The 14,182-nt window shown below is 46.6% G+C and overlaps 1 protein-coding gene across 1 annotated transcript in view; it reads right to left on the reverse strand.

Moving 5' to 3' along the window:
- Nucleotides 1-487: 487 nt before the first annotated feature.
- Nucleotides 488-14,182, reverse strand: part of kcnab1b (potassium voltage-gated channel subfamily A regulatory beta subunit 1b) — an 83,071-nt gene continuing 69,376 nt past the window's right edge. The window contains exons 9-14 of the mRNA XM_045694379.2: nucleotides 9,492-9,577; nucleotides 9,026-9,146; nucleotides 8,620-8,714; nucleotides 8,396-8,516; nucleotides 7,147-7,235; nucleotides 488-2,181 (exon numbers count right to left, since the gene is read on the reverse strand). Coding sequence (XP_045550335.1) covers nucleotides 2,086-2,181; nucleotides 7,147-7,235; nucleotides 8,396-8,516; nucleotides 8,620-8,714; nucleotides 9,026-9,146; nucleotides 9,492-9,577 — 608 coding nt within the window. The 3' untranslated portion in view covers nucleotides 488-2,085. The remainder of the gene's footprint in view (nucleotides 2,182-7,146; nucleotides 7,236-8,395; nucleotides 8,517-8,619; nucleotides 8,715-9,025; nucleotides 9,147-9,491; nucleotides 9,578-14,182) is intronic.

Here is a 14,182-nt window from a genome sequence, read left to right on the forward strand (position 1 = left end):
ACCTGTTTCAGTCTTCCAGAGATTTGAGACTGGGATGGAGATTCACCTTCCAGCAGGAAAGTGACCCTAAGCATACTGCTAAAGCAACACTCGTGTGGTTTAAGGGGAAACATTTAAATGTCTTGGAATGGCCTAGTCAAAGCCCAGACCTCAATCCAATTGATAATCTGTGGTATGACTTAAAGATTGCTGTACACCAGCGGAACCCATCCAACTTGAAGGAGCTGGAGCAGTTTTGCCTTGAAGAATGGGCAAAAATCCCAGTGGCTAGATGTGTCAAGCTTATAGAGACATACCCCAAGAGACTTGCAGCTGTAATTGCTGCAAAAGGTGGCTCTACAAAGTATTGACTTTGGGGAGGGGGGGGGGTGAATAGTTATGCATGCTCAAGTTTTCTGTTTTTTTTTATTTCTTGTTTGTTTCACAATAAAAAATATTTTCCATCTTCAAAGTGGTAGACATGTTGTGTAAATCAAACGATACAAACCCCCCAAAAATCAATTTTAATTCCAGATTGTAAGGCAACAAAATAGGGAAAATGCCATGGGGTTGAATACTTTCACAAGCCACTGTACTTGGTTTTCAAATAGAAGAATCTAGAAATGTTTTTGTTTTCACATTCTGCTGGAAAAAGCTACATAATGAAATTGGTAGGCTACATCCACAACTTTAGAGGGACAGTTTTCCAATGACGTCATCAATTCTATCCTGACTATTCATTTCACAAATGTGTATGTTTCTTCGTATTGGAGCCTTGTCTATGCCTTACTTTTTTAAACTACATATTTGCAATACTTCTAGATATGAGGTGTTTCTACACAGAGAATACCATCGTTCACACTGGATATTTATTTATATACAGTATGTACAAATTAACAACAACTACATCAAATAATTAAGGAGTCTTGACTGAACTCTCAACCTCTAACATCATTTCATTATACCATTTTACATTTGAACAGACATTGTATTCAGTTTTAGCCCAGGTGCAATGACAAAGGGTAGAATATACATCATATACATCAGTTTAACTTGGATAAAATGAAAATATATCGGTATGTGCAATGAGGGCACTAGATAGCATCCAGTAATGCTGCTTACACCAACAGTAGACATATGTACATGCCTGCAATATCTGTTAGCAGAAGAGACAATGCATTGTTAGAGAGAAATGGGGAGATACTATGAAAGTACTATCATAATAATACTGTGTTCTTCTGCATTTATTGACAAAAATATATATAATCAGTTAACAGTCATTACACATGTCGTTTTGAAATATTCAATCCAACACAACTCTGTTGGTATTTTAGCATCACGATGGGAAAACAAAAGTTAAAAACCACAAGATGTCAGCATGTATCGAAACAGTTAATTATCACTACAACAATGCAGGGTTAGGTAAGCACTCAGGTTGTTGGATAGGAGGGGCTCAGCCAGCACTGACCCTCATGGACAGATCATTTGTCAATGTGTATCACTTTGAGGACAGGAACACAGTCCTCTGTCCAAGAGTTTGTCCTCGTGAATGTCCCGTTTAGCCTACAAAGGCTTCTACACAGAATGCGGGACAGCTGGGTGTACCATAAGGGATTTGCACATCAGATTCAGCGGAGGCTGGTGAGGGGAGAACGGCTCATAATAATGGCTGGAATGGAGTAAATGGAATGGTATCAAAAACATGGTTTTCATGTGTTTGATACAATTCTATTCTATCCATTACAGTCTATTTCAGCCATTACTATGAGCCGTTCTTCCCTCAGCAGCCTCAACTGATTCAGGTGATCTTAGTCTGACTTGATTGCTATCTTGATAACGGCTGATTAGTTCAGCAGGTTTGAGCTGCACTGAAGTGGAGTGGAGGAGCTGTGTGGCATGCATGCTTTGTCAAGCAGAGCTCCTAGTTAACGACACTGAGTACTGGTTTATCTTTATTTGGACGTGGCAGGACGAGGAACTGCGTAGAACACACATACACACACACAAACAGGGTTGGGCACACAATGGCTGGAGGTGCCACTGACTGGAGGTGCCACTGATGAGAGCTGGTCCAGATTAGTCACAGTCCTGTAGAATGGCTCCATCCTAATGTGCTTGTTGGAAGTCCTTCTTCCTGTGGGGTTGGTTTCCCAAGACGTGGTCAATCTCTGTGGCAATGACTGCTGTCATCTTTGGAATGACCTAGAATACATGAAGAAGAGAAACAATACCATTGATTCAGTCAGTTGTTATGTTGGTAGTAGTAGTTCGTAACTACACCACAATAGGCATCCATAATTGTAAATAAACAGTGTAGGCATAGACTAGAGAAGGGGAGCAGTATGAGTGCTGAGAAATAGATGTCAGTATCCCAAATTGAACCCTAAACCTTGCACCCTTAGCCTCGCCAGCCAGCCTGATCTGTGGATGATAGTGTCATAGCGTTGACTATCATTAAATGTGAAGACTGTTCATTTATCAAATCAATTCTCTGTCATTTATTTACGTGATTAAACTAATCATGTACCTTTAATTAACTAGGAAGCCGGGGCACCACGGGAAAATGTTTAAAGAGTGTTTATTTCACGAATATAACTCTTCAGATATGTTCATATTTTATCGATTACACTCACTTATTAATGTATTATGACCTCATCAGGCATATTCTGAATGTCGCAAACCCTTGGATATCTGCACAAACCCTAACATAGATCATGAGTCAGAGATATACAAATTGGCTTAATTATTTATTTACTAACTAACTTAATCAATTACAGAATTACATAAACACACACACACACATAGGTCATACATTGGTTACTGACATGATAGAAAAGTCCCTAGTGGGCTAAGCTGATATGATGGCTTGGTAGACAAAGGAAATTAAGTGGGGACAGTTCGAGAGCGGGAAACAGTTGATAACTACACTTATGAAATGCTAATACTTTTAACATGAACAGCCCCTCATTTGAAAATAAATTGCAATTTACATATTTTCATCTGTATGCCTTTGTTGTCCCTCTCTGATCACCGGTCTGTCTGCTGGATAGTCAGTCGACAGAAAGCCTCTGGTTTGTCCACCAGAGATCAAAGTCCGTTGTAGTTGTTATACTGGATACTTCAGAGTACCATTCAGAAATGTTCTTAAATCGGATGCATTTACCAGACTAAAGTATTTAAACAGCTGCAGCCTGAATAATTGGTTTTTATTTTGGAGATTTCTTCACCATTTCAGCATGGGAATGACCTCCATGTTCTCTGGTCTTGTGCTTTGGTAGAGTTGTAGTTTGAACCACTTCACACACCAGCTTCACCTGGCATGTTTTGGTCTATAGAGTGATAGCCATTCCAACGGGGGGACATCGTCCTGGCGTTATCTTGACTCTAGTTTAATTTGCCAACCATTTCAACATGTAGCTACCGCTTCATGTTTTCTGATCTAATTTTGTCAAAAGTGGGTTTTATACTTAGTAGAAAAGGGGACGTTCCATGACACTGATGTAAATGGTTAGAGCGTTGGCCCAGTAACCGAAAGGTTGCTAGATAAAATCCCTGAGCTGACAAGGTAACAATCTGTCGTTCTGCCCCTGAACAAGGCAGTTAACCCACTGTTCCTAGGCCATCATTGTAAATAAGAATTTGTTCTTAACTGACTTGCCTAGTTAAATAAAGGTTGAATAAAAAAAATGTAATGTCTGTACTCACGGGGTGTGGTCGCTGACTAGTTAAAACTTTATATGAAAACCCATACTCTCATTTAGACGGCTAACATCACATTTCATCTTTTCAAAAATATTCCTATTGTCACACCCTGATCTGTTTCACCTGTCTTTGTGATTGCCATTTTCCCCATTATCCCCTGTGTATTTATACCTGTGTTCTCTGTTTGTCGGTTGCCAGTTCGTTTTGTTTTGTCGAGCCTACCAGCGTTTTTCCCTCTGCTCCTGTCTCTCGAGTGTTCCTGTTTCCTAGTTTTCCCAGTGTTGACCATTCTGCCTGCCCTGACCCTGAGCCTGCCTGCCATCCTGTACCTTTGCCCCACCTTTCTGGATTACTGACCTCTGCCTGCCCTTGACCTGCCTTTTGCCTGCCCCTGTTCGATAAAAACTTCTTCAGGATCGGTGTCCCTTCCACGGGACGGTTGAGCTAACGTAGGCTAATGCGATTAGCATGAGGTTGTAAGTAACAAGCGTATTTCCCAGGACATAGACATATCTGATACTGGCAGAAAGCATACATTCTTGTTAATCTAACTGTATCTCCACACTGCCAAGCGCCTCAATTCCAGGCAAGCTAAATGGGCCCTGCTGTTCACACGGTTCAACTTCTCCCTCTCGTACCGGCCGGGATCCAAGAATGTCAAGCCGGATGCGCTGTCATGCCGCTATAGCCCCCCGGCTACTACCCAGGAACCCGAGACCATTCTTCCTACTTCGTGCCTGCCGACGGCACTCAGCTGGGGAATAGGGAAGCAGGTCCATGAGGCGCAGCGTTCCCAGCCGAACACTGGTGGGGGCCCTGATAACCGGATGTTCATTCCTGACGCCGTCCACTCCGTGATCGTGGAGTGGGCCCACTCCTCCAGGCTTGCCTGCCACCCGGGCTCCTGTCGGACCCTGGCTTTTGTGCGACAATGCTTTTGGTGGCCTACCATGGTCCCTCACGTGTCCGCATTCGTCGCCCCTTGCACGGTTTGTGCACAGAACAAGACTTCGCGGCAAGCTCCGGCTGGTCTCCTCCAACCTCTGCCAGTCCCTCACCGTCCTTGGTCTCACATCTCACTGGACCTTGTCACGGGTCTTCCCCGTCTGATGGTAACACCGCCATCCTGACCGTGGTGGATCGGTTTTCCAAAGCCGCCCATTTTATTCCTCTCCCCAAACTACCCTCTGCCAAAGAGACGGCCCAGCTCATGGTGCAGCACATCTTCCGGATCCATGGTCTACCAGTAGACATGGTCTCCGACCGGGGTCCTCAGTTCTCATCCAAGTTCTGGAAGGCGTTCTGGAACCTCATTGGGTCGTCGGCCAGCCTGTCCTCCGGGTTCCACCCCCAGTCCAACAGCCAGTCGGAGTGAGCCAACCAGGACCTAGAGACTACTCTGCGCTGCCTGGTCTCTGCCATCCCCACCACCTGGAGCCAGCAGCTTGTGTGGGTCGAATACGCCCGCAAGACCCTTTCCTGCTTTGCCACGGGTCTATCACCTTTTGAGTGTTCCCTGGGGTATCAGCCCCCACTCTTCCCTGAACAGGAAGAAAAGGTTGGCATACCTTCTGCCCAGATGTTTGTCAACCGCTGTCGTCGTACCTGGAGGAGAGCCCGGTCGGCCCTCCTCAAGACCACCTCCAGGTATCGACGACAAGCAGAATTTATGACCGCTGTAAAACCTGTTGTGGGAAAGAGAGTGAGAGAGGGGGGAGCCACGATATACACCCAAAAGGGCCACGTCATGACAATAGCGAGATCAGGGAGGCTCACGAGGCTACTGCATCTAAGATGATTTGATAGGTATAAGACATATGGTGTAACTTCCACCTAGCTTATCAGTGAGCAAGTGGAGCTACTACCATATTGCGTACACCTGTCAAATCCGCTCAGGTCTCCACACGTACATAGGGCATAGGCGCAAGAGGCTGCTGAGGGGAGGACAGCTCATAATGATGTTTGCAATGGAGAAAATGGAATGGCATCAAACACCTGGAAACCACTAAGTTAAGGATCTTCAGACTAAACACCTCCCTCTGAAACTGGATCCTGGACTTCCTGATGGCCGCCTCCAGGTGGTAAGGGTAGGCAACAACACGTCTGCCATGCTGATCCTCAAAACTGGGGCCCCTCATAGGTGTGTACTTAATCCACACCTGTACTCCCTGTTCACCCACGACTGTGTGGCCAAACACGACTCCAACACCATCATTAAGTTTGCTGACGACACAACAGTGGTAGGCCTGATCACCGACAACGATGAGACAGCCTGTAGGGAGGATGTCAGAGAACTGGAAGTGTGGTGTCAGGACAACAACCTCTCCCTCAACGTGAGCAAGACAAAGGAGCTGATCGTGGACTACAGGAAAGGGCGGGCCGAACAGGCCCCCATTAATATCAACGGGGCTGTAGTAGAGCGGGTCGAGAGTTTCAAGTTCCTTGGTGTCCACATCACCAACAATCTATCATGGTCCAAACACACCAAGACAGTTGTGAAGAGGGCATGACAAAACCTTTCCCCCCTCAGGAGACTGAAAAGATTTGGCACGGATCTCCAGATCCTCAAAAGGTTCTACAGCTGCACCATCGAGAGCATCCTGACCAGTTGCATCACAGCCTGGTATGGCAACTACTCGCCATCTGACCGTAAGGCGCTACAGAGGGTTGTGCGTACGGCCCAGTATATCACTGGGGCCAAGCTTCCTGCCATCCAGGACCTATATAATAGGCGGTGTCAGAGGAAAGCCCCTAAAATTGTTAGAGACTCCAGTCACCCAAGTCATAGACTGTTTTCTCTGCTACCGCACGGCAAGTGGTACCGGAGCGCCAAGTCTAGGACCAAAAGGCTCCTGAACAGCTTCTACCCCCAAGCCATAAGACTGCTGAACAATTAATCAAATGGCCACCGGACTATTATATTGACCCCCCCCCCCCCCTCCATTAGTTTTGTACACTGCTGCTACTCACTGTTTATTATCTATGCATAGTCACTTCACCCCTACCTACATGTACAAATGACCTCTAACATGTACCCCCACACACTGACTCGGTACCGGTACCCCCTGTATATAGCCTCGTTATTGTTATGTTATTGTGTTACTTTTAATTATGTTTTACTTTAGTTTATTTGGTAAATATTTTCTTAACTCTTCTTGAACTTTACTGTTGGTTAAGGCCTTGTAAGTAAGCATTTCACGGTAAGGTCTACACTTGTTGTATTCGGCGCATGTGACAAATAAAGTTTGATTTGATTTGTTTGATGTTTTTGTTATCATTCCACCTATTCCGCTCCAGCCATTAACATGAGCCCATTCTCCCCAATTAAGGTGCCACCAACCTCCTGTGGGCATAGAGTCTCAGGGTCGATTTTGCATTGGGCCTAAAACAGCTTAAAATGTATTCTTCAAGGGAGTCCTTCTTCCCTTAATGAAAAAAGTAAACTATATGAGAGATGCTCCTTGCCTCCATGGCCCTCAGGTTCTCTGCAAGCTGGATGGGGTTGGATGTTCCCAGCAGCACTGAGCTCACTCCTTCATTTCTCAGACACCAGGCTGCAGAGAGAGAGAAGGGGAGGTAACAGGGTTGAGTTCATTAGGGCATGCAACGGAAAACATTTTGCAATGGAAAAAGAAAATGTACGTTTGTTATTGGACAAGTCCCTTATGGAGGTAGTCCCTCCATTACTCATAGTGTCATCTTCCACATCCAGCATGGTTATTTGTCTATTTTTTGGGGTACCTTTATTTTACCAGGTTAGTCTCATTGAGATGAACAATCTCTTTTACAATACCTGGCCAAAATAGCAGCACACAAAGTTGCAGACACATTTATAACATAAAACACAAAGCGCTACAGTTTAAAAAATATACATTTACACATTGAACAGCAGGATGGTGTGGGAAAGTGTGGTGCAACTAGGGTTCAAAACATTGACAGCCCCCCCATTTCATTTGGCATCATAGTGTGTAACCCTTCTTTAAAATAAATTATAGGGACGAGCTCCTGTAATTTCAGCAACCTTTGAAGCTCGTTCCATGCGTGTGATTGGGCTCCCTAGTGGCGCAGTTGTCTAAGGCACTGCATCTCAGTGCTAGAGGTATTGCTACAGACCCTGGTTTGATTCCAACTGGCCATGATTGGGAGTCCCATTGGGCGGTGCACAATTGGTCCAGCATTGTCTGGGTTAAGGTTTGGCTGGGGTAGGCCGTCATTGTAAATAATAATTGGATTCTAACTGACTTGCCCAGTTAAATAAATAAAAAAAATGAAGTAAGGGGCAGAGAACTGGAAAGCTTTTTTCTGTACGGGCCTTAGGCACAATCAAGTGAACGCAGGCGTTTTAATTTGTCTGCTGGACAATTTAGTTACACAAGTAAAATGGGAGCCGTCTCAATATGGCCTTCTAAATAAAACCTACCAATGATTTAATCTCCGAAGAGTTAAGGAAGACCAGCCCACTCATGTAAAGGTTACAGTGATGTGTGAGGCCTTTGGTACACAGTTTCCAGCATATGTAATGATGCCACAGGGGTATACATGTACAATATATCAACAAAATCAATTACAGGCACGAAAGTAGTGGAAACAAGCCACTTTCTCGCTTGAAAAAACCCCAGAACTTATTACTAAAATAAAAACGCAATTTGAGCCTAAGCTTTTCGTGAAAACCATCAACTTTGTCTTTTCAGCATTTGTGTTACTGATATCTTACCGATAGCTAATTGTGGCAGAGTGCAGCCCAGCTTCTCAGAGATGGTAGTGAGCTCCTTCAGCTTGGCCTGCTGTTTCCTCCCTTCTTCGCTCACTATCTTATCCTTTAACCAGGCATACGGCTGGAAGAGAGGAAGAAGACCAGTCTTAGACACCACCTGAGGACCAAGCTGACATTCATAAATCCCCTCAGATGTTGTTGGGACAAGCAGATACGAGCAGTACCTTCATGGAGGCCCTGGAGCATTCTGGGATACCATTCTCATACTTCCCAGTGATGATTCCACAGGCTAGAGGTGACCAGGAGACCACACCCACACCTGCAATGGCACATGGGAGTTAGGTCACATGACAGGCAGGGTAATCATCAGATTATCATGGTACTGAAGGACAAAAGTACTGGTATCAAGAGTTTACCTTTTGCAGTTTGGAATATGGACTCAGCTCGACATTAGACCAGTTTTGACAAACTTTGAATTTTGGGGTGAACTACTACTACTGCACAGTCTGTTACCAGTCTGATCCTGGTTGTGCATTTCAATGGCGTTTATAGGACACTTGAATGCAGTCCCAAAGTGTGACAAATCTAAAATCTAGTGACTTTCTGAGATGGTGTTACTATTACACCTGCCTATCTTATGGTAGAGCTCAGGTAGCTGTGTCTCCACCTTGTCCCTCTGGAAGAAGTGGTACTCAGCCTGCTCACACACCGGAGGGATCAGGTTAAACTGCCGCGCAACCGAGTACGCTTCCTGAAAAACAATTGAGAGGAGAAGGGAAGAGGGGAGCGGGGCAGAACCAAGGTGAGAACAATGCTGACTCTGTTCACCTTTTCAAGCTTCTCTTGTTAATGTCAGACCAAACTTCCATATCTTCAAAAGTATTGATATTACAAGACAGCACCTGAACTTTTCAGACTTCATTCACCTTTTCAACCACTATAATGTTTGTTTACTCACTAATGTCAGACTTCAAAAGCATTTATATCCCAAGCATGCTACAGTGAATTATGTGGACAGATCGTGCAGGTCTACACACTGCTGAAGAGAATATGAAGTTGACGTATTGGGAAGTTGTGAGAGAATTTGCCTACTTACCATAATCTCCATGGCAGACCATCGTGATGTCCCCCAGTACATGGACATGCCATTGTTGATCAAATGGGTCATCGCCCTCACAATCTCTGCAGAGACAAAAACATTAAAAACCTGCTAGCTACGGGAGGGTCACGGAGAGGGATACGGGAGGGATACAGGAGGGCTATGGGAGGGACAGAGGGGGTGTAGGTGTAGGTTGGTGTTTCCCACATTCTGGAAGAAGGGAGTCAAGAGAGTTTAGCAAAAATAAGGGGAAATAATGTGTTTTGAGAGAAACGTCCCTTCTCACAGATGAAACTTGATATGATGAATATACTCTGACTTGTAGGAGTAGTTCTGAGACATTAGAGGGCGCCTCAGCTCCTTCTTCTACAACCTCAGAAAGATCACTTCTCATTAGCTAGAATCCTTCATTGGTGAAACTGAAACTGACATGTCAGTTTGGGATATTAGAACAACAAAGAAGTTACCGCAAATAACAAACCCATTTATATTTAATTATTTTTAATTTATTTTTAATTTAACTAGGAAAGTCAGTTAAAAACAAATTCTTATTTAAAATGACAGCCCACCCCCCCAGGCCAAACCCTAACTGGGACGACGCTGGACCACCGTCAACAACGGTCCCTGTGCTACACCCCCCCCTCCCAATCCTCCCACTACGGAGGTGGCTCTGGCTCTGGGTGTAGCTCCCGTTCCGTAGACTCCGGGCTGGGGAGTGTCGCTTGTTTACTCCGGGCTGGGGAGCGTCGCTGGAGACTCCGGGCTGGGGAGCGTCGCTGGAGACTCCGGGCTGGGGAGCGTCGCTGGAGACTCCGGGCTGGGGAGCGTCGCTGGAGACTCCGGGCTGGGGAGCGTCGCTGGAGACTCCGGGCTGGGGAGCGTCGCTGGAGACTCCGGGTTGGGGAGCGTCGCTGGAGACTCCGGGCTGGGGAGCGTCGCTGGAGACTCCGGGCTGGGGAGCGTCGCTGGAGACTCCGGGCTGGGGAGCGTCGCTGGAGACTCCGGGCTGGGGAGCGTCGCTGGAGACTCCGGGCTGAGGAGCGTCGCTGGAGGCTCAGGGCTTGGGAGCGTCGCTGGAGGCTCAGGGCTTGGGAGCGTCGCTGGAGGCTCAGGGCTGGGGAGCGTCGCTGGAGGCTCAGGGCTGGGGAGCGTCGCTGGAGGCTCAGGGCTGAGGAGCGTCGCTGGAGGCTGCAGACTGGAGGGCGTCGCTGAAGGCTGCAGACTGGAGAGCGTCGCTGGAGGCCGAGTGCTCACAGCAGGCACTGGCTGTACCGGGTTATGGAGGCGCACTGGAGGATGAGTGCGGGGAACAGGAACAGGACGTACTAATGGCAGAGTGCTCACAGCAGGCACTGGCTGTACCGGGTTATGGAGGCGCACTGGAGGATGAGTGCGGGGAACAGGAACAGGACGTACTAATGGCAGAGTGCTCACAGCAGGCACTGGCTGTACCGGGTTATGGAGGCGCACTGGAGGGTGAGTGAGCGGAGCAGGAACAGGACGTACTGGACTGGGCAGGCGCACTGGAAGCCTGATGCGTGGGGCTGGCTTTGGAGGCGCCAGACTGGTAACACGCACCTCGTGGCTAGTGCGGGGAGCAGGAACAGGACGTACTGGACTGGGCAGGCGCACTAGAGGCCTGATGCGTGGGGCTGGCTTTGGAGGCGCCAGACTAGTGACACGCACCTCAGGGCTAGTGCGAGGAGCAGGAACAGGACGTACTGGACTGGGCAGGCGCACTAGAGGCCTGATGCGTGGGGCTGGCTTTGGGGGCGACAGACTAGTGACACGCACCTCAGGGCTAGTGCGAGGAGCATGAACAGGACGTACTGGACTGGGCAGGCGCACTAGAGGCCTGATGCGTGGGGCTGGTTTTGGAGGCGCCAGCCTAGTAACACGCACCTCAGGGCTAGTGTGAGGAGCAGGAACAGGGTAAACTGGACCGAGGAGATGCACTGGTGGCCAGATGCCCTGCGCCGTCGCACTTCTCCCTGGCTGCCGGCTAACTCTCGCCTGGCAACGCTGCGGAACCCTATTGACCGCACCGGACTGTGCACGCGTATGGGCGACACAGTGCGTATCTCCGCATAACAAGGTGCTTGCTTGATCCGTCGCTCCCCATAATAAGCATGGGGAGTTGGCTCAGGTCTCCATCCTGACTCTGCCAAACTCCCCGTGTGCCCCCCCCCCACCCCCCAAATTATTTTTGGGGATACCTCTCGGCCTCATCTAGCTCCCTTAGTTTCCTCTCCCAGAAACGTCGTTCTGCCTCCCACGTCCATCTTTCTCTTCGGTGCTCCAATCCCCGCTGCTTGGTCCTTGTTTGGTGGGTGGTTCTGTCATAGAGGTCGTAAGGATTGGACCAAAACGCAGCGGGTAAAGTGCTCATCTTCTTTCTTTATTAAAGAAAACACTTAAACAAAATAAACTCACAACGAAAACAGTCCAGTAAGGTGCTCAGACTATACTGGAAACAACAACCCACAAAACACAAGAGAAAACAAACCCAACTAAATATGGCCTCCAATTAGAGCGAATGACAACCAGCTGCCTCTAATTGGAGGTCATTGCCAAAAACCCAACATAGAAATACAAAACTAGATAAACACATAGAAATAGATAACATAGAACATAAACCAAAACCACCGAAACACACAAAACAAACACCCCCTGCCACGCCCTGACCAAACTACAATAACAAATAACCCCTTTTACTGGTCAGGACGCGACACCTGGGGATTTTTCAATTCCATTTCAATACCATCTGCATGTCTGTATTGCCGCCGAGCTCCACTACCACAGCTGAGTACATCAATTAATCCATTCAGTTCAGTCTCATTGAATAATAATCGCCAAACAACCGCTCAAAAGGCTCGAGTCAGAAGCCAATTGAAAGCAAGCCTGCTGCTAAAGGGGCGAGTTAAAAAACAATACAAACAAAGGAAACCGGTGAAAGGATTCGTACCATTGAGCAAGAAGCCCAGAATATATCCTCCATCCTCCTATGGCCAGTGCAGGGGAAGATTTCATATGAGATATTATATGAGGTAATATTAATCCAAACGCCAAATGCCGCAGTGCCAGACTGAAAAGACCCAGTCAGCTGAGAGAGAGAGAGATGACAGATGATGGAGCAGAAGTCTCTCGTAGTGGACCTTTGTCGGTTCTGTTTGTGCCTCAGGGTATAGAGTGGTACTGCAGGGTCATGGTGGTGTGGAGATACACAAGAAAGCTGATATTTATTAATGGGAGTAGAGTAAGTAATGCAAGGATACAAGGTGTCTAACCAAGAGAGACCGGAATCTCTGGAACATGTGATTCAATACCATGTACTTAATATGTCCCGCAAGGGGCAATTATGCTTGGCAAGCAGTGCAATTTGGTAGCTATACAATAACGTACACCTCTCTCTTTCTTTCTCTTTTAATCCACCCTCTGCCCTTCTCTACCTCTTTCCTTTTATCTGTCTCTTTCTTTCTCTAACCAAAACAAGAACACATTGGCATGACGATAACACAGTACAACCCAACACGCCTATATTGAAGAAAAGTAAATCACACAGAGAGTTTGGATGATAAAATTATACCTTATAGACCTGTAGTCTAACCAACAAATTCAATTCAATTGCAACAGGATGCTGAAGGATAAAATGTAAAACAGGGAGATTAATGAAGTTGAAAGAGAGATGAACCTAGATCAGAGTGGGATTTAAAAAAAGAGTGATTCCCTTTCATGAGCAGCTCATTCTGCGAGCCTACATACAGCGGAGAGAGCCAGAGTGTGTGGGTGAAACAGGTGGGAGGTGGAGAGGAGAAAATGTCAGGCGTGAACAACAATACATCTGTTCTGAGAGGGAAAGAGAGAGAGAGAGAGGGGGAGGAAAGATAGAAAGACAAAGAGATGGAGAGATTGCTGGGGGAGTGTGTTGGTCATTAAATTCTATGAATTCTTAGTCAATGGTTCACCTGAGCTTCTAAGGTAATGGTAGATTATCAATGCCTATACCCATATCAACAGAGTAGCCTGATGTACACTTCATATGCCCTCTTTCACAACAGTGCCCTCTTCAGTGGCCTGCCCTCAGGCTCAAAAGTTCCAGCAAGTCATTACTTTCCAACCCCAGGCCTGGCTGGGATATATATCTCATGTCAAAGGATTGCTTGCTGTGTACACCGTGGGCAGAGGGCAGAAAAATATTGGTATTTAGCAAAAACAGAAGGATGAATGGGTTTGAGGTGTGTGTGTATTTAATTTGCTTGTTTGTCTCTGTGTGTGAATCTGTGCGTGTTTGAGCATGTGTGTGTGTTTGTGTGTGTGTGTGTTTGCCTGTATGTGTGAGTTTGCTTGCTTGTTTGCTGTCTAACACCCCACTGATAAACACTGTGCTCTGTTTATGTCACGTTGTATAATGATTGGAAACAGGTGCAGGAATGCGAAAATAGTTTTTTTTATTTCACTACCCAAAATAGCGTATATATATATATATATAACACATATAAAACACAGGGCTGTAACCCAAACAAAGAGCGAGATGTAAACCTCTAATAAATACACGGGACGAGACCCGTAACAACAATACACGGGACGAGACCCGTAATAACAATACACGGGACGAGACCCGTAATAACAATACACGGGACGAGACCCGTAACAACAAGTGCACACTAACACGGTAACACGCAAGCCGA

The sequence above is a fragment of the Salmo salar genome, chromosome 14 (assembly GCF_965601325.2).
Source record: "Salmo salar chromosome 14, fSalSal1, whole genome shotgun sequence".
Taxonomy (NCBI): domain Eukaryota; kingdom Metazoa; phylum Chordata; class Actinopteri; order Salmoniformes; family Salmonidae; genus Salmo; species Salmo salar.